The sequence below is a fragment of the Tyto alba genome, unplaced genomic scaffold (assembly GCF_018691265.1).
Source record: "Tyto alba isolate M040663 unplaced genomic scaffold, T.alba_DEE_v4.0 Super-Scaffold_15, whole genome shotgun sequence".
Lineage (NCBI taxonomy): Eukaryota > Metazoa > Chordata > Aves > Strigiformes > Tytonidae > Tyto > Tyto alba.
In genome coordinates this window covers 3,789,702-3,810,409 of record NW_024881277.1, presented here as the reverse complement: position 1 = coordinate 3,810,409, position 20,708 = coordinate 3,789,702, and the positions used below count along the sequence as shown (strand labels likewise).

Genomic DNA, 20,708 nt, shown 5'->3' with positions numbered 1-20,708 from the left:
TTCCAAATCTCATTCTTGTCCTTCAGGTGCTTGGAAATAGCTTCCAGGAGGATTTGCTCCATCACTTCCCAGGGACAGACGTGAGGCTGAGCAGCCTGTAGCTCCCTCATCTTCCTTTTTGCTCTTCATGAAGATGGGTGACATGTTTGACTTTTCCCGGGTGTCAGGAACCTCCCTGACTGCCATGGCCTTTACAGGGTGACAGAAGCAGCCACACACTGACCTTGGCCACCACCCTCAGCACCCTTGGCTGAAACTCACCTCATAGAGGACCCAGAGAGCATGTATGGCCAACCAGCTTGCTGAAAGTCTCTCCACATGTTCCTGGTCACTAGGCCCACTGCCACACTGAGTTTTGAGATTTGGGCCCACATATTTTTTTTTTTTTAGCCTTGCTGTGGCTGCCAACACCCTTACTGAAGCCCTTTTTCTACCTTCTTCATCCCTTGTTAGTTCCAGCTTCAGCTCAGCTCTGCTTTTCCTAGCTCCATCCCTGAACACACAACAAGGTCTTTGTGCTCCCCCAAGGGGATCCTGAACCCCTTCAGCCCTCTGTGCATCTCTACCCTGTCCCACAGGCAGGCTGGTGGCAAGAGGGTGGCATCTGGGGACAGCACAGCAGTGTGGGAGCAGGAGCACCAAAAAGGAAAGGGGGGGTGTGAGCCATGCCCTGGGTGCACACAGGGGCACGGAGGGGCTGGTGCCTCGGTGGTTGGCCAGGCTGTATGGGCTTGGGGTGGATGCCAGCTTGAGAGTAGGAGCACTGGCATTTCCATGGAATTCCAGTGAAAATGTGGCTGCCGCGAAAGCAAGTGGGCAGGTTCAGGCACAGGCAACTGCAGTGGCAAGGGTGCACAAGAAAGTGTGCTGGCCTCCTGCCATGGTTGCTCAACTTCATCCATAAAATTCCACGTGGGTTTTGCATTTCAACAGGGTTGGCCTTGAAGTTGAAACAGTTGTCCAAGGCCCCTTTGTTCTACAGGGCAGTTTCCCAAGGAATCCAGCCCAGGAACTTCCTGAACAAGCCAAAAATTTCTCCCTTGTACTCCAAGGCTCTGATTCTGGGGTTTGTCCTGCGCACCTCTCTTGGGAGTTTAAACCCCACCATCTCCTGGTCACTGCAGCCATGTGACACCGACCCTCAGTGGAAAAGCTCACGTGCCCATGGTTACAAGTTCTTGGTGCTCTGTCTCAAATATTTTCTCCAGAATGACACGACAGGCACATCAAGCCTCTCATCTTGCTGCACCCATTCTGGAGGAACGAGAAGTGACAGGGTTTGACTGTCCCATTTTCAGTGCTGAGGCAGGATTTGGGGAAGTGCGGTGCTTCCCCTGCATCAGCTCCTTCATCTCACTGAGAGGTGGGGCTACAACATCTGCTGGGCAGCCAGCCCAGGTTCTGGATGCCACCAGTCTTCTCTGGGGACATGCTTCTTTTAGCCACCAGCTGTTGCTGGGTCCTGCTCCACCTGCTGCCAACCCAAGGGCAGCTTCATCGCCCTTCTGGCCTTTGGCAACTTCTGCTCCACGTGGCTTCATGCCCCTCCGGGCAGCTCTTCTTGCCTGGCTGAGAGCCACTCACAGGTGACCAACAGCCTCCATAACAGTGGCTGTAGGGGAGAGGGAAGGTGGGCATGAAGGGTTGCACTGGCCTTTCGCCACCAGGAATTGTCTCCTTTGTATCAGCCCTTAGGAAGCCCTGCCAAAGCATCTCCCAAATTCAGTGCTGGCAGGAGGATCTCCTATAGACACCTCTGGTCTGAGCCTCCTCCAGACTGCACCCCTGGGCTGGATGCTCTGCCTGACACGGGAGGATCAGGCCACTCTCCTTGTACCCACACCATCTCCACCTTGGGAAAGAAACACCTTAAAGATTTGAAGACACGCTTCAGGCCTGCCCATTGCTCCCACCCCCCACTTCTCTGGATATCCAGAACGACCTGAGGGGTGCTTGGGCTTTTCTTTAAGAGGACACAACCGGAGTCTTCACATTTGTCTCAGGACAACAGATGGCACCATCCAGACCCCAAACTCACCTGCTGCAGGTCCTGTACTGCATGGTGGTGACTGGTGTCAGGACCAACTGCCACTCCCAGCTGTACTACTCAAGGCTGTGGTCACAGATTCTTGTCCCCCCCTCACTGGCAGCATGGGAAACTGAACAATCCTTGACTTAGGATAAGCCCTGCTCAGCAACAACTAAAACATCCCTGTGTTCTCAACATTGTTCTCACCCTAAACCCAAAGCACAGCACTGCTCCAGCTGCTAGGAAGAAAATTAACTCTGTCCCAGCTGAAATCAGGACTTTGCAGATTGCCTTTCTTGGTAAGCCTGGCTCCTTGCAACCCTTTTTGTCAAATAGGGAAGTTCTTCTGGGCCCCACTGCCCTCTGCATCTGACATGCACACCAGCTGGTTGGGTCATTTGGCCTCTGTGACCAGATGCCGTGGTCACGCTCATGATCCAGGCTTTTGCAAGCACATTTCCTTCCTGTTGTTCTTTGCAGTCACGTGAACTAGGATCGAAATGTCAGGCTGTGCTCTGCCTGTTGTGACAAACTACTCAGCCCTCATCACCATCTACCTTCAACCAAAAAGACTTTTCAGCGTACACAATATTCTTGTCGGGGTGGCTTCTGCATCCGTTCCTCCGCTGCCTGCTGGCAGGAGCTTGCTGCAAGTTTGAAAGCAGCAAATGCTACTTCTTGTCGCTCGTATCCCCAAACTTGACGTTGTCATTGCCAATAAGGTGTGGTACTGACCTTCTGAGGCACATAGATTTAGGTCAACCTCACTGCTCATTGTCTTCCTGTGAAGTTCAGCGTGACTGAGGATGAGCTAATCATCATTACAGTGGTGCTTTCCACCTTCGTCATCACTTCCATTAAATGAGCATTTCTTTTTCTTACCCATACTGCCATACATCCACTCAAGTTATTGTCTTCTCAGAGGAACATCTGCACACATGCCTTAAATGCTGATGTGCTGGAGCTTCAGTGCACAGGGACCTTGAGATACTTGGGTCTTTGGCCAGCAGAACTCAAGTTGTACAAGGAGAAGGGGCAAAGTGGGACTGGACCAGGAGGAGTGAGTCCGAGGAGAAGGCCCTGGGCACTGTGAGTGATGCCATATGTGCCGCTGGTAAAGGCTCACCATGAATAGAGCCAGCTCCTGCATACGGAGCTGCACTGTAGCATGACCATCGAGACACGGGGAGTTATCATCCCCCTCGACTCAGCACTGGTGTCACCCTGTAACATTCTCTGGGGCTTTCCATTCTGAGGAGCAGGAAGGAACGGGAGAGTGCCTAGAGGATGTCTGCAAAGGTGGGTTTAGAGGGCATGAAGCACATGAAGTGTGTGGTGTGGCTGAGGGACCTGGACTTCCTTGTCCTGATGGTGTGGAAGGTCATGCGGGAGTAAAAGAGTAGCTTGAAATTAGGAGTTTTGGGTGTTTTCAGAGATTTTGGACCTTTTCTTTGTAGTGGGAAACCACCTGAGAAAGGAAAAGCATCACAAAGTGCAGTTGGGAGGTTGAGACTGGACAGGAGGAGAAAGAAGTGTCCCTTGAAGGGTAGTGCTGTGGTGCCAGAGGTCACCCAGAGCCCATATCAGTGCAGTGCTTTGTGTTCCAAGGACAGGCAGGGAGGAAGGAGGATCTCAGGAAAGGCAGGGAGATGCCATAGGTTGGGTGTCCACAGCCTGGGGGTCTCTGTCCCCTTGGCTATGGCAGTTGTCTCTGCTACCAAGGCCTGAAGGAGACATGATAATCGCATGGAACTGGGCCTCGTGGCTTCCTTGCAGCCCCCCAGGGAGGCTGGGAGCTGTGGTACCACTGTCCTCCACTCAGCATTGCCCACCCCCCACAGTGCCCCAGGAAGAGCCCTGAGCCAGTGTGAGGGACGGGATTCCCCTTCTTGGGGCTGACCACTTGCCATGATAAAATATATCAAGTTTTACTCAGCATCAGCTCCCCTTGCACAGTGCCTTTGCCTACCTGTACTCACAGCCTCCAATTTTCTTCTCTAACTAATCCATGGGGACACCTGGTCTGTAATGGGCCTCAGAGGGGCCAATTAACACTCCAAGACACTTTGGCTTTTGCTTCTGACTTAACCCCTTCAGAGTTGGTTCAGCTCCTCTCAGTATCTGAGGTTCAAACACCAAATACACCACAGGGTTCATCAAAGTGCAGAAAACCAAAGGAGCCACATCTCTTCCATCATTTATTTCAGGACTTCCAGGCTTGTACAGCTAATTGGAGAGGCTTCAGGAGTCAACTTAAGTGGAAGATTTTAATGACAACTTCATAAAAAAACACTTTTTTTTTTTTTTTATTCTGAAGGGGTTTTTCATCCTTTTTTAATTTTACAGAAGTGATAGAAGCTTTCTCCAATTCAGAGGGTCTTCTAAGGAGGACAGGAAATGTAACAACAGCGGTCTCCTCAAGGTCCCCCACTGTATGGGCAACTTTCCTCCCCACCTCCCCAGACCCACCATTTCCCTCAGGGGCTGCCTGGGACTTGCATTCTTCTACATCAGACTTCCTCACTGATGTGCACAGCTGAATGTTACAGCTCCTTTGCACCAATTCCCACCTGATTTACCCTGAGACTTGACTGTAAATAGTCACAGGAATCTTATTAATTTTGAAGAGATGGAAGTAAAACATGATACAATTATTAAAAAAAACCAATTGAAGTCCTCAACTGTATGCCAAGTCCAAGCCTCCTCTATAAGGTCTACCTTCCTCAAGCGATGACCATAAAATAAATATGCTAACAAATAGATAGGAAATTATAAATATATGCACAATTAGCAAGTTGAATAAAGAGAGAGTTTGGCAGTTTAAATCACTTTTCCACCTTTTGGCCAAATTTCAAGCCCAGAGCCTTGTCACCAGCTCATGCCTCTAGTGATCTCCCTGCCCATCTTCCTGTGCCTCCTTATTCCATGCCCACCTCTAGCAAATGAAGTTGGGGTGTTGTGGGCAACATTTTACAGTCAACTGAAAAATCATTTGTCAATGTTCAAAGCATTTCTGGGGTATAACTGAGAAAGAAATGAACTTGTTTACATCATGTGTTGTTAACATCATTATATTTAGCAAAATCCATCCTTGAAGACAGTCTGTTCTAAAATCCCCCCTGCAACCGGACAGAAATTAAGATGCAAGAATAAACTAATTATAGTTGCACTCTAACAAGCTCCCAGGGGAATGTTACTGAGTCTGGAGAGCTATGGGAGGAATAAAGAGTCTTTGGGGTTTAGTGGGGCTGCTGAGGGGTTTGGGTGAGGAAGCTCCCTCAGGAGATTGACGTGGGCCTCTCTGGGGGCTGATTAGAGCAGAAGAACAGAGGCAAGCGACTTCAGGGTGACAAAGAAAGGAGACAGAGACATCCTGTGTCATGTAGCCCCTTGGATGTGCCCTGCCAAGGGGCTCAGTGCTAATTCCCAGCCCATTTGAGTGGTGATGCCTTTGGTCATCAGCAGCTGAGGTTTTCCCCCGGTCACTCTGAGGACAAATACACGCCGAGTGCCACATCCTTGCCCTCAGGCCTGGCACTTTGCAGCTCCCCCTAAACCTTTGCCTATACCCTAACACCTAACCCTGAAAGGTGAGCTCTCATCCTTATCCCTGCCCTGATCACTGAAGCTGAAACCCTCACCAGATGCCTGAAATCTAAGCCCTACCTACCTCCCTAATCCTTTCCCTCAACACCCCTCATCTTCAACCTCTCTCCTAAGACTAGCTCATGTTTTCTGGCAGATAGAAGGAGAGCACGGATTGTGAGGTTCTGGAGGGAAAGGTCAGGGAGATGAGAGGTTGGGGGCAGCCAGGTGGAAGAGGAAGGCAAAGGGAAATGGCTGGTGTGTAGGTTGTCAAAGCTGGGTCCCCTCGGAGAGTCGCCGTGTAACGACAATCACACCGATGCGGCTACATGTCATCCCCCTTTATTGCCCAAATTGCTTGGTTATATCCTTTGCACAGCAAGCACCCGCTGTTCACGTGACCTGTACCCCTTGATTATTGGTCACAAGCAACTTATCATACGCCCAAAGGGAAACTGTGATAGGCAAGCATCTTGCGGTTTGCTGCATACTTGTGCTTAGCTTAGCCAGATACATAGCTGGGAAAATTCCTAATTTATCTTTACTCAACAGATACAGTTCCTCACAACACAGCCCTTCAAGGTCATTCTCATAACACAGCTGTTGTTAGCAGTCTGATCTCAGGCCTGGATTGTCCAAACCTTGCAACAAAATATCGTGGCCATTCTCCGTCAGAAATGCTCCTACATAGGGTCTCTAAATACCTGGCTCCCAGGACTCTCCTCCTTGCCAGTTAATGCACCAACATGACACATGCACACAGCTTGATCTCTCCAGTTGCTGTCCCTGAAGGTGCATGAGCCCCTTTGACTCATGCTTCCCACTCCAGGGATGGGCCCTTGGACCTCTATCCGTACCAAGAGCAGACATCTCCTCACCCCAGAAAGTTGTGGAGGATGGAATTTCATAAGAAGACAGGACAGACTGGAGTCAACAGTTCCATGGTACGCCTAAACCAGTACACTGACCAGCCACGTGACCAGCTCCTTTAATCTCCATTTCCACCTGTTTTCTGATGCTTCTTTCTCCCCAAATCACCTTGGTCCTTCCCTTTCCCTGCCTTTGGTTCTTTCCTAGGCATGCCACAGCAAGCCTGGCACAATCCCCAGTGCTCTCTCTGGCATCCCATAAGGACTCTCAGACCCCCAGAGGCAGAAACCCCCACCCTCGTCGGCAAGGTCACCCTGGGAGGCTCTTCCGATTGACCCACTTGTTAAATGTCACACCCAGATATTTTGTACCTCTCTGTGAATGAGTGTGTTTCACTTTGGGTTTTAAATATTTCTCTGAAAACAGGGTGATTCCGGTCCTAAGAAATGTCAATTATTTATGTTTGTGGAAGTGTTAGGGATTAGTCAGATACAAATCCATGTGGGATATGTGTGAAACAGAGCACAGTTTGTCTGACCGTGTGTCGTAGTTTGAGCCTGGTCAGCAGCGAAACGCCACACAGCCACTCGCTCCCCTCTTCTCTTCCAACAATGAGAAGGGACAGATGAGCCAGGCTTGGGGATCAAGATAGGACTGGGATGGGAAAAATCATCACCCTTTATGGTCACAAGCGAAAGACAGACTCATTAGGGGAAGAAGAAAAAAGAGCATACATTTATAACAGACACTAAAAACATGTAACAGAATAGGAGGGTGAGAAGCATTGCCACATCCTGAGAACACCTTCCCCCACCCCTCCCTTCTTCCCGGGCTCAGTTCTGCTCCCAATATCTCTACCTCCTCCCCCATGCGGTGCAGGGTCAGGGAATGGGGGGGGTGCAGTCAGTGCCGCTGCTTCTGCCATCTGCGGTGGGGTGAGTTTCTGGAACTTGTTCCCCTGCTCCAGTGTGGTCCCCCTCTCACAGGAGACAGTCCTCCAGAATACTACAGGTACCTAGGCACCTGTATTGGGTTTATGTGGCACAGTTTTTAGGTAGCAGCAGGGATGGGGACATAGAGGGTTGACTTCCGTGACATGATGTCAAAACCTGCTGCATCATGTCAGATGTCGGGTGCATGAGTTGAACTGGATCCTGTTTGAGCCCAAGGGCTTCCAGCTCTGGATGAGATGCCCACATTACCTCAGATGAATTCCTGCCCTGCATAGGGGAAACAAATCCTTTCCTTGTCCTGCTTTGTGTGTCATTTTTTTGTTTTCGGACAGGTAAAGTACATTTTCCAGATATGGACACTGACGCTTTTGCAGGCAACCACACTCTGCTAGGCTAAACCATGCTGTAACCAGTCTCTTTCTGGTGTTGGGACAGGTACATTGGTGATTACTTCAGTTGACTTCAGAGAATATTCCCCAGGGGTGGCCCTGCTGCCTTTCGGGAGCTGTCAGCCCTCGAGCACCAGGGATCTCTCAGGGACAGCAGTGGTGTAGAGAAAGTGGTGCCTTGGGCTGGGCCGGGCTCTGGGGGCAGGAGGAGCTGATGGCAAGCGGGAAGCACTGGAGAGAGACAGCTCTGCCCAGGAGCAGCATCTCTGCGGAGCACGGCAGGGCTGAGGGCACTGCCCGGGTGACAAGGGGAGAGGAGAGAAGTGAGAGATGTAAGACAGTGTGGAGTGGGAGGATGCTGAGAGTTCACTGGGGGACAAATCATCACAGCTCCTAACACGGTAAGTCTCTGGCTGCAGGTGGATACTGGTAGAGTCTCTGGGAGGGTCTTCTAGAGCTGGCACATGCCAGGGCTGATGCTCTCTGGAGCAGTGATTATCTGCCGAACGGTCGGGGGGACGGGGCATGTCATCTCCCTTTTTCTGGGCACGGCTGCAGGAGCGTGAAGCTGGGTGTGCAGCCAGGGGCACCCCGGGCTGTCCTTCATCACAATCACCCCTGGTAGGGCAGGGTCATTGTGCTGCTGGGGGTGAGGCGTGGGTCAGGGCTGCCCACAGCTCCTGCTGACAGCCTGGACAGCTCTGGGGGGAAACTTGTAAGAGAGAAAAAAGGGAGCTTCACCTGCAAGGGAAGGAGCCTGTGCTTTCAGTTTGCTACTCTGGGTTGGCTGGGTGAGCAGTGAGAGATGGGAATGACTCTTACTGGTTTGGAGAAGGTACTGACAATGCAGATCTGTTTCACTGAGAGGTGAATGAGTCTGGGAGCATCAGAGCAATCCCCCATGGCTTAGAGATCACCAGCATCACCAGCAGCAGGCCTGTCAGGTTTTCTCTGCCATATATACCTGAAATTTGAAGAGCAGAGAAGGTCCTGGGCAGTGCCCTGCCCAGGAGGTGTCTTCAGGGCAGAGATGAGCACGCAGCAGCTGGGATGGGGTCTGTGAATGCAGAAGATGGGAACCGAGAAACCAGGCAGCCAGCAGGCACAGCTCCAGGCAGCAGAGACGTGGGCAGGGAGTGAGATTTTTAACAGAAATCCTTTTTCAGGGGATATACTGGCACCTTTGGCCATGCCCTGCAGCGCAGATCCCTTCCTCTGATGTTGGAAAATGGGTGAAGAATAAAAGAGTTGTTTAGGGTCGCATAAGACCTTAAGCAATCAGCCAAACACCTGCAACACATTGCCTGTTGCACAGAGGTCCTTCAGCTAGGCAACTGTGATAAACACCTCGTGGGGAATGCTTAAATGGAGAGGCTTTGTGTGTAAATTGGCAGACTCCTAATGAGAAGCCCTTGTCCTTGGAGATTAAGATGCTCTGAAAAAGAATGAACTAGCTGAAGCTAGGTTGGAGATAACAAAGGGCAGACATAAACCAAAGAAAGGCCAATTACAAATTGTAGAAAAAGTCCAAGAAAGGCTCATCTCCAAACACCACCAGAGACTGCTAGAGTCCACCAATGACCCCCATGGAAGCCCCTCGGGGACACAAACTGCATTCCTAATAGCTATGTATATAAGATCATGAGTTTTAAGAAATTTGATGAATACGTATGTAACAGAGGGATATAAGCTTTGGCTACTGTAATGTACGGTGGACATGTCAGGTGGAATGATTCCCTCATGTCCCCAACCACATAAATAATGCCTGCTCGTTAATGCTAAACCCAGCATGAAGGAGTTTTCATTCCCGATTTCTGTGATACTGACATCTCTCCCCTTCTCTCTCCCACCCAGCAGAGCCTCTGACCTCACAGCCATGGAGTCCAGCCACCAGCAGCCTTCTCACCCCCCTGAGCGCCAAGAAGAGGTGAAGGGCATCTCTCCTGCCCCGTGCCCGTGCAGCACAGGGGCTGAGGGTGACTGCCCTGCGGTGTCACTGGCTGGGAGGTGGCGGGCAGAGCTGGGACAGGGGAAGGCTGTCCCGAGTGCCTGGCTGTCTCTCTGCTGGCCTCTCCCAGCTGGGCCATTCCGGCGCGTCTGCTCTCTCTCCTCGCGCCTGTGCCGCTGCTGCGGCTGTCAGGCACTCTGGGGGTGGGGTTCAGCTGAAGGGTCAGCACAGAGCTCGTGGGTCCTCCCACACAGATGCGTCCATGGGAACCCGGTGTCCCAGCTCTCCTTGAAGCTGTGGGGCTCTGGGCCGTGCAGCCCGTGCGGGTGGGGACTGAGCTGACTTCAGGAGATGCCACCATGAGGACACTTGGTGACTCCTTGGGGTGTCCTCCCAAGCTGGTTGCTGCCCTGCAGATGGCATATCTCTCCCCAGCATTTCTGTGTAAAACCCATTGGAGAAGTCCTGAGATGCTACAAGCAGGATTATGTTGATTTGTTGGAAAAATGAACTCTGTGTCCTTGTCAAGGAGTGGGGTGCTGAGACTTGTGAAGGTGACCAGTGGCAGGGTGAAATACTTAGTGATCTGCCGTGGATCCCTCTGCTCTCAGCGGGGTCTGATTGCTTCTCCGGGTACCTCAGGAGTGCAATCCCCCTCCATTTCAAGGGGCAGAGACAGGTCAGCCAGCAACAAGTCAAATGGACAGACCAGCTTGCCTGCCCCTGTGCTAAGCCACAGCAAATCTTTTGCCTCCCACGAGTTGTGGCTGCTCAGCCTGAGCACAGCAGAGATGCTCAGCATTTCTGCCTTCAGAGAAGACTCCCTAAAGGAGATGGGGCTGAGGTGGGCGTGGTGGGGTATTAGGGAAGAGCTTTCTGAAAGAAAAAACACCAACAAAAGCCTGAAACTCCTTGATGCAGTCAAGTTTGCTTGGGATTGGGGGTGGAGATGTTGTCAAGCCCTTTGATGATGAGAGGGAATTCACCTGAGAAAATCTATCAGACCTGGTCCCTACGTGCCCCCTGCTCCCAGGCAGAGACTGGCCTAGAGCATGTCCAACACATCTGGGAGCCCAGGGCCCTGTTCTTCACAGCACCCACAGCCTGCACAAACCAGAGCAACAGCCAGGGAGCTGCACAAAGGTCCTGCCAAGCAGGAAAAAGGGAGGGGACCTGAGGTGGGGTCATGAATGTGTGAGAGATGTCTTTGGTTTTACCCAGAGAAATCTGTCCTCACTTGTCATTGTCATTTCCCTCTAGTACAGGACCCCAGGTTCATAGGGAGACCATGTCCAACAGCAGCTCCATCACTGAGTTCCTGCTCCTGGCATTTGCAGACAGACGGGAGCTGCAGCTCCTGCACTTCTGGCTTTTCCTGGGCATCTACCTGGCTGCCCTCCTGGGCAACGGCCTCATCATCACCGCCATCGCCTGCGACCACCACCTCCACACCCCCATGTACTTCTTCCTCCTCATCCTCTCCCTCCTCGACCTGGGATACATCTCCACCACTCTCCCCAAAGCCATGGCCAATTTGCTCCAGGACACAAGGGTCATCTCCTTCTTGGCATGTGCTGCCCAGGTCTTTCTCTTTGTATTTTTCCTTGGAGCAGAATATTCCCTTCTCACCATCATGGCCTATGACCGCTATGTTGCCATCTGCCAACCCCTGCACTACGGGACCCTCCTTGGCAGCAGAGCTTGTGTCTACATGGCAGCAGCTGCCTGGGGCAGTGGATTCCTCAATGCTCTGCTGCACACTGCCGACACTTTTTCTCTACCACTCTGCCACGACAATGTGGTGGACCAGTTCTTCTGTGAAGTTCCCCAGATCCTCAAGCTCTCCTGCTCTGAATCAGGCTATCTCAGGGAATTTGGACTCCTTGTGTTTACTGCATTTTTATTCTTTGCTTGTTTTGTTTTCATTGTGCTGTCCTATGTGCAGATCTTCAGGGTCGTGCTGAGGATCCCCTCTGAGCAGGGACGGCACAAAGCCTTCTCCACGTGCCTCCCTCACCTGGCCGTGGTCTCCCTGTTCATCAGCACTTCATTTTTTGCCTACCTGAAGCCCTTCTCTTTCTCTTCCCCATCCCTGGATCTGGCGATGGCTGTTCTGTACTCAGTGGTACCTCCAACATTGAACCCCTTCATCTACAGTATGAGGAACAGGGACCTCAAGGATGCGGTGAAGGAATTGATCCAATGCACCTTGTTCCACCAGCAGTAACCTGCCTCACCTTCTCTGCAGAGTACCCAGAGCTTGGCTTAGGCCAAGCCTCTGGTTCATTTTTTTCCTGTGATAATTGTCGTAAGAGGTAACTGCTTGGCTTCATTCCACTTCTCTAGAGGCTTCATCTGTTGTGTCTGAACCTTTCACAAATGCCTTGAACACTCTACCAGGTCCGGCCTCCCTGAGAGCATCTCAGCAATAAAAAGGGTCTCCTGCGTGCCGTGCCTGAATGCTGGGCTATCCTAACAAAGCTGCTGCCAAGAATAAGCCCAAGGAATTAGAATTTTAAAAATGTTTTTTCTCATTCTTTTCTCCCTGCACTCTGGGTGATAAGCTTGTGGCAACTTTTGTTGTAACAACAAAAATTCCTCACGGGTTGAGATAAGAAGACTTTAATAATTGAAACAAGATGTAGTAATAATAATAATATTAGTAATAATAATAGAAATAATTGCAATAACTGTAATGAAAAGGAAGATAACAAAAAGAGAGAGGAATAAAACCAAAGAAGACAAGGGGTGCCCAGTGCAATTGCTCTGTACCCACTGATCCATGCCCAGCTGGTCCCCCCAAGCAGTGATCCACATCTCACGGCCAGCCAAACATCTTCCTCCCTCTTGTTTATATACAGGGCCTGATGTCATGTGGTATCAAATAGCACTTTAGCTAGTTCAGGTCAGCTGTCCTGGTCATGCACTCTCTCAGATTGTTGTGCCCCCCTTCACTGGCAGCATGGGAAACTGAACAATCCTTGACTTAGGATAAGCCCTGCTCAACAACAACTAAAACATCCCTGTGTTCTCAACATTGTTCTCATCCTAAACCCAAAGCACAGCACTACACCAGTGCTAGGAAGAAAATTAACTCTGTCCCAGCTGAAATCATGACTTTGCAGATTGCCTTTCTTGGTAAGCCTGGCTCCTTGCAACCCTTTTTGTCAAATAGGGAAGTTCTTCTGGGCCCCACTGCCCTCTGCATCTGACATGCACACCAGCTGGTTGGGTCATTTGGCCTCTGTGACCAGATGCCGTGGATCATGCTCATTATCCAGGCTGTTTGCAAGCATCATATTCCTTCCTCTTGTTCTTTGCAGTCACTTGAACTAGGATCGGAAATGTCAGGCTGTGCTCTGCCTGTTGTGACAAACTGTTCAGCCATCGTCATGGTCTGCCTTCAACCAAAAAGACTTTTCAGTGTGCACAACATTCTTGTCGGGGTGGCTTCTGCATCTGTACCTTTGCTGCCTGCTGGCAGGACTTTGCTGCAAATCTTAGAAAGCAGCAAATGCTGATTTTTGTCACTCCTATCCCTGAACTTGACCTTATTGTTGCCCAATAAGGTGTTGGAACTGACCATCTGAGGCGCATAGATTTAGGTCAACCTCACTGCTCATTGTTTTCCTGTGAAGTTCAGTGTGACTGGGATGAGCTCTCATCGTTACAGTGGTGCTTTCCACCTTCGTCATCACTTCCATTAAATGAGCATTTCTTTTTCTTACTCATACTGCCATACACCAGTCAAGTTATTGTCTTCTCAGAGGAAGCATCTGCACACATGCCTTAAATGCTGATGTGCTGGAGCTTCAGTGCACAGGGACCTTGAGATACTTGGGTCTTTGGCCAGCAGGAACCTCAAGTTGTACAAGGAGAAGGGGCAAAGTGGGACTGGACCAGCAGAGGAGTGAGTCTGAGGAGAAGGCCCTGGGCACTGTGAGTGATGCCATATGTACCGCTGGTAAAGGCTCACCATGAATAGAGCCAGCTCCTGCATACGGAGCTGCACTGTAGCATGACCATCGAGACACGGGGAGTTACATCCCCCTCGACTCAGCACTGGTGTGGCCACACCTGTAACATTCTCTGGGGCTTTCCATTGTGAGGAGGGAAGGAACGGGAGAGTGCCCAGAGGATGTCTGCAAAGGTGGGTTTAGAGGGCATTAAGCACATGAAGTGTGTGGAGTGCCTGAGGGACCTGGGCTTCCTTGTCCTGATGGTGTGGAAGGTCGTGCGGGAGTAAAAGAGTAGCTTGAAATTAGGAGTTTTGGGTGTTTTCAGAGATTTGGACTTTTCTTTGTAGTGGGAAACCACCTGAGAAAGGAAAAGAATCACAAAGTACAGCTTGGGAGGTTGAGACGGACAGGAGGAGAAAAAATGTCCCTTGAAGGGTAGTGCTGTACCAGAGGTCACCCAGAGCCCAGATCAGTGCAGTGCTTTGTGTTCCAAGGAACAGGCAGGGAGGAAGGAGAGATCTCAGGAAAGGCAGGGAGATGCCATAGGTTGGGTGTCCACAGCCTGGGGGTCTCTGTCCCCTTGGCTATGGCAGTTGTCTCTGCTACCAAGGCCTGAAAGGAGACATGATAATCACATGGAACTGGGGCCTCGTGGCTTCCTTGCAGCCCCCCAGGGAGGCTGGGAGCTGTGGTACCACTGTCCTCCACTCAGCATTGCCCACCCCACCCCACAGTGCCCCAGGAAGAGCCCTGAGCCAGTGTGAGGGACAGGATCCCCCTTCTTGGGGCTGACCACTTGCCATGATAAAATATATCAAGTTTTACTCAGCATCAGCTCCCCTTGCACAGTGCCTTTGCCTACCTGTACTCACAGCCTCCAATTTTCTTCTCTAACTAATCCATGGGGACACCTGGTCTGTAATGGGCCTCAGAGGGGCCAATTAACACTCCAAGACACTTTGGCTTTTGCTTCTGACTGTAACCCCTTCAGAGGTTGGTTCAGCTCCTCTCAGTATCTGAGGTTCAAGCACCAAATACACCGGCTCATTAAATACGAGAAAACATGAGCTCATCTTCCATAATTATTTCAGGACTTTCAGGCTTGTACAGGTAATTGGAGAGGCTTCAGGAGTCACTTAAGTGGAAGATTTTAATGACAACTTCATAAATATTTTTTTTTTTTTTTATTTTGAAGGGGTTTTATCCTTTTTTAATTTTACAGAAGTGATAGAAGCTTTCTCCAATTCAGAGGGTCTTCTAAGGAGGACAGGAAATGTAGCAACAGCGGTCTCCTCATGGTCCCCCACTGTATGGGCAACTTTCCTCCCCACCTCCCCAGCCCCACCATTTCCCTCAGGGGCTGCCTGGGACTTGCATTCTTCTACATCAGACTTCCTCACTGATGTTCACAGCTGAATGTTACAGCTCCTTTGCACCAATTCCCACCTGATTAACCCTGAGACTTGACTGTAAATAGTCACAGGAATCATTAATTTTGAAGAAACGGAAGTAAAATGATGAAATTATTAAAAAAAAAAAAAAAACAACATTGAAGTCCCAACTGTATGCCAAGTCCAAGCCTCCACTAAGGTCTACCTTCCTCAAGCGATGACCATAAAAAATATGCTAGACAAATAGATAGGAAATTATAAATATACACACAATTAGCAAGTTGGCTAAAAGAGAGTTTGGCAGTTTAAATCAACTTTTCCACCTTCTTGGCCAAATTTCTAGCCCAGAGCCTTGTCACCACTCATGCCTCTAGTGATCTCCCTGCCCATCTTCCTGTGCCTCCTTAGCCCATGCCCACCTCTAGCAAATGAATTTGGGGTGTTGTGGGCAACATTTTACAGTCAACTGAAAAATCATTTGTCAATGTTCAAAGCATTTCTGAGGTATAACTGAGAAAGAAATGAACTTGTGTTACATCATGTGGTTGTTAACATCATTATATTTAACAAAACCCATCCTCGAAACAGGCTGTTCTAAAAGCTCCCCTGCAACTGGACAGAAATTAAGATGCAAGAATAAACTAATTATAGTTTTGCACTCTAACAAGCTCCCAGCTAAGGGGAAAGTTACTGAGCTGGAGGCTATGGAGGAATAAGAGTCTTTGGGGTTTAGTGGGGCATGCTGAGGGGTTTGGGTGAGGAAGCTCCCTCAGGAGATTGACGTGGCCTCTCTGGGGGCTGATTAGAGCAGAAGAACAGAGGCAAGTGACTTCAGGGTGACAAGAAAGGAGACAGAGACATCCTGTGTCATGTAGCCCCTTGGATGTGCCCTGCCAAGGGGCTCAGTGCTAATTCCCAGCCCATTTGAGTGGTGATGCCTTTGGTCATCAGCAGCTGAGGTTTTCCCCCGGTCACTCTGAGGACAAATACACGCCGAGTGCCACATCCTTGCCCCTCAGGCCTGGCTCTGTCCTGCTCACCCTAAACCTTTGCCTATACCCTAACACCTAACCCTGAAAGGTGAGCTCTCATCCTTATCCCTGCCCTGATCACTGAAGCTGAAACCCTCACCAGATGCCTGAAATCTAAGCCCTACCTACCTCCCTAATCCTTTCCCTCAACACCCCTCATCTTCAACCAAGTCCTTCCCTGGGCTGGCCTAACCCTGGGCAACAGCCCTGGGTGGGGTGCAGCTCAGCAGAAAAGGCCCTGGGGGTCATGGTGGACAACAAGCTGCACATGAGTCAGCGGTGACGGCTGGCAACCCAGAAGGCCAACAGCATCCTGGCTGTCTGAAGAGGAGCATGGCCAGGAGATGAGGGGGAGGGATTCTCCCTTCCATTCAGTGCTTGCTAGACCACATGCCCAGTACTGCACTGAGTTTGGGGCCTCCTGCCCCCAGTACAGGAAGGACATCTGATCAACTGGAGCAAGACTCAGTGAAGAGGCACCAATACAGTCAGGGCATGTGTAGACGTGCAGGGGGCTGGAGAGCTTCCCACCTGAGGAAAGGCTGAGGGAACACTCTCAGTATGGAGACGAGAAGGCTTTGGGAAACCTTGTAGGAGCATTTCAGTACCTGTCAGGCAGTTAAGAAAATAGAGCCAGGCTCTTCATTGTGGTGGATGGTGGGAAAAGGAGAGGCAAGGGACAAAAGTGGAAAGAACGTTCAGGCAGGAGATGAGGACCATGAGGTCATAACCATGAGGTCACTTACACACTGGAAGAGGTTATCTTGAGAGGCTCTGCAACCCAGACCCTTGGAGGTTTCCAAGCCTCCTTTCCCCCTACATATGGTCTCCCAACATTGAACAAAAAGCTCTGGCTCAGGCAAGAATGAAGCAAAAGCCTATGGCACCAGCACAAGCTCTTCCTCCCCTGGGCCTTCTCTTCCCTGTGAGAGGGGTCTGCCACTAACCCCACACTTCTTTCACCCTCAGCTTTTGCAGCTGAATGTGCCTGGCCTTCTCACTTGACTTTGCAACCATTACCTTTGTTTTCAAGGCCCAACACATATCTTGTCACGCCCACTGTAAGCTGGCACCCACCCCGCACCTGGAGCCCACCTGGCCACAGGGGCAGGGAGAGGCCAGGCCCGCTCTGCTTGCACTGGGCACAGCTTTTTCCTGGGAACGTCCCCAAGGAGCTCTCCTCACGTGTGTCAGGCTGTGGCCTGGCACAGGTGGCACAGGGACAAGGGCTGATGGGGCAGGGCTGAAATAGCTCAGCTGGGAGAGCATTAGACTGAAGATCTAAAGGTCCCTGGTTCAACCCCAGGGCTTCAGCAATGTTTTTCTCCCTTAGGGTCTTGCAGAGCCCGTCTGCCTTTGTCCATCCTGCCCTGGCCCTCCTTCGCTCCTTCCCCTCTTGCCAGAGCACTGCCCGTGCGCTGTAGCTGCACATCTACAGGTTAGAAGGAGCCTTCCTCTTGCGCCACAAGCCCCAGCCTTCCCCTGGGCAGGACTCTCCACTCAGTGTGTCTTTGGGGTGTTCTCCAGCTGGGTCTCCTTCCCTGCTCCACAGGGATCGGGATCTCTCCACTCAGGGGTCTCTGCAAAGACTGTCTCTCTCCTCATGGTCATTCTCACTGGTGCACAGACTGCTCCCCTCCTCACACACATCCTTCACCTCAACCTCAGTTCCCAGACCAGGGCACACTGCCCACAGGGAGGCCACATCTCCCCAGTCCCTAGGGAGAGGCACTCCTTGCAGCTGAGCAGCACAATTGTCCCATGTTTACCACCATGAAGACACCACCCCTGTGTGGTCAGGCTCTCAGCCTTGGATTAACAGCTGCCCGTGCTCAGCCACCCTGCCACGAGACCCCAGCCAGGGCTGTCCCAGGGCACTGCTTTGCTGTCAGGACAGGCCTCAGCGCTGGAGGAGTGGGGAGGTCCCTGAGCCCACCCCACCCGCAGCCCCAGGGAGATGGAAGCCTGCTGTCCACCTCACCTCCTGGGATGCTGGTGGGAGGAGTGGTGCAGGGCAAGGCCCAGTGACTAGGAGGGGTTATGGATTTCTGCCCCTGTGTGCCCCCACCACACACCCTGGGATGTCATCAGAGCCTGGGGGCACCTCGCCCTGTTGCACTGCTCCTCCTTGGGAACAGGGAGCCCAAACTCAGAGAAATAAGGCTGCTCTCCCATGGGCTTTCCACATCTGAGCTCTGCCCAGTGTGGGCAGCGGTGCTGAGGGTTGGGGTCTCACTGCAACCCCCCTCAGGTAGATCCTCAGGAGCTGCAGGAGCAGCCACAGATCTGGGGCACAGTGGCAATCCTGCTTTGATGCAGAGAAGGGACCCAGCTGGCAGGGCCAGCCTGTTAGGTCCCAAAATGCATGAAACAGGTTCTTTCTGCTCAGGGGTGCTGTCCCCTCAAGCACACCCATGCCTGGGGCTTATTTCCTCAAGGAGGAAGAGGCAAACCTCTACCAGGTGCCAGATTATGGGAGAAATATTACACCTGTGGGAGGGCAGAGCTGGTGGGGCAGTCACACCGGACAGGCACTGGGCTCTTCTCCCCAGTTTCCCACTTGGGGCACCTGGAGTGTGCAGATCAGTGTCCATACTGCCAGAGGCCCCCACCATCCCATGTTCAGAAGATAACACTCTCCTCTTCTTATCTTCACTTTATACACTTATTTCTCTGAGATGCAGGGCTGGAGCTTATCCCAGTGGGAGTTCTCCAGGCTGTGTTTGCAATGCCCATGGATGTCACGCATCATTGTGGGGATCTTGCCCTGGGAACACTGCTCTCCCATGAGGGCTGCCAGCAGGAAGGCTCTCAGGTGTGGGGCAGAGGGATGTGTGAACCTCGGCTCCCCCCAGGTGCCCCCAGGGTCAGCCCAGGGGTGGAGGAGCTCCCAGCAGGGAATGGGGCAACACTGCTATAGGAGAAGATGTTGGCAACGTCTGCCTCCTCTCCACTTCTGCTCCAGGGCCAGATCCTGCTGTTTGCAGCACTATGGAGCTGCAGCTACTCCCCACAGGCAATCCTGCCACACACACCCAACACACCTTCCAGCCTGCAGCAGAGAAGCCCATTGGGGAATAGCCGGTGGAGTGCGGAGACCCACCAGCGGGAGCAGGGAGGGTAGTTGGGCAGTTTGGGCGCCAGGTCCTGCCCAGGTGCCAAACTCTTCTCCCAGCCTGGCTTCTGCACAAAGGTTTCTGTGCCGTGGGTGCTGGGGCAGGTGAAACCCCAGCTGAGGGAGAGGGACCCTGGCTCAGCTCCCAGCAGCACCTGTTTTAGTGGAGGGACACAAAATCTCCACTGCCATGGGAAATGTGCCCACATGAGCATCCTCCCAGATGGGCCCTTCTCCAGGCCAGGGGCTGGAACACGAGCTTTTGGCTGCCGCACGCGTCTTGTGGGGAAGCTTTCTCCATCCCCCTGGCCCTCTAACAGCGCTGAGGGAACCGTGCCCTCATCCTCGGTGCTCCCAGCCCTCCTGTACCTGCCCACAAGTACTGCCCCGCACACAACCCAAACTGACATCACTGGCAAGGCAGCAGGGGGGCAGGGGTGGGAGCTGGAGGGGAGCAGGAGGAAGGGTTGCCCAGGGCTGCCCAGGGTCTGCAAGGCAGGAGGAACAGCCCATGGAGACTGGGGTTCCTGGCAGAGCATGAGGAGAGAGAATCCCAGCCACGTGTTTCCCAGGAGGTGGCTCTGCACCCTGTGCCAGGGCAGTGGGGAGCAGAGCTGCCTCCCAAGCATTGTGGGAGGTAATCCACGGGCCATGATCCCACCTGGGGCTGGCTGGGGTGTTCAGGGCCCTGCGGTCACCTTAGGGCTCGCTTCTGTGAGACAAAAGCCCAGGGCTCACCCTGACATGGCAGCTCTGTCGTGGCCTCTGCACTGTGGGACCAGTGTGGCCCAGGCAGGGCCTGGGGGAAAGAGCAGCTGGAACCCTTGGGGGAGAAAATGGGTGCTCCCACTGGGGTGCATCACGGGACCTATCAGAGAGCCATTTTGTCTAGAAACTGCCTGTGGGCAGCAGGATGGAGATGTCTCTGTCACCAAGATTATTCCCCAGGGACCATGGCCTCACGCAGCCCCACAGGCTGACCCTGAGCCTGCTGTCCCTGAGACGTGTCCCTTCCTGCCATGGTGTCTCTGTTCTCTGCTCCCCCTGAGCAGCCTCAGGGAGATGCCCTGACACCTGGCAGGGAAGCATCAGCTCTGGGTCAAAGCCCCCAGAGGCTTTTAATAAGCAAATATAAGAATGCACAGCATAAAAATGGGAATAAAAATGGAGGAAACTTCCGGCGGTTTCTGCTGCCCATGGCTCAAGGGAGACAGTCCCCTGGTGCTCGCTAGCTCTCCCAGCTGCACAGACCTCTCCTCCCTCCCGGCTGCACCCAGCTGTGCAGCAGGGATGGGCTCTCCTGGCCTGGGGCTCAGGGACTGCTGTGCACCAAGCTCCGGTGTCACAGCCTTTGCGTCCTCACAGGGAAGTGCCACAGGCACCTCTTCAGCATCATCATAGCCCATGCTCCCTGGGGACAGGGGACAAGGTGTCTCCT

At 52.1% G+C, this 20,708-nt stretch overlaps 1 protein-coding gene across 1 annotated transcript; it reads left to right on the top strand.

Annotated features, from left to right (window-relative positions):
• The first annotated feature begins 11,062 nt into the window (after window positions 1-11,062).
• On the top strand, window positions 11,063-12,001 carry LOC122152991 (olfactory receptor 14A16-like). The gene has a single exon (XM_042789120.1). The coding sequence runs from the start codon at window positions 11,063-11,065 to the stop codon at window positions 11,999-12,001; it is 939 nt and encodes a 312-aa protein (XP_042645054.1).
• Window positions 12,002-20,708: the final 8,707 nt, after the last annotated feature.

What these genes read in the sequence shown, in the direction of transcription:
- LOC122152991 (XM_042789120.1), top strand. Translation starts at nt 11,063, where the DNA reads ATGTCCAACAGCAGCTCCATCACTGAGTTCCTGCTCCTGGCATTTGCA.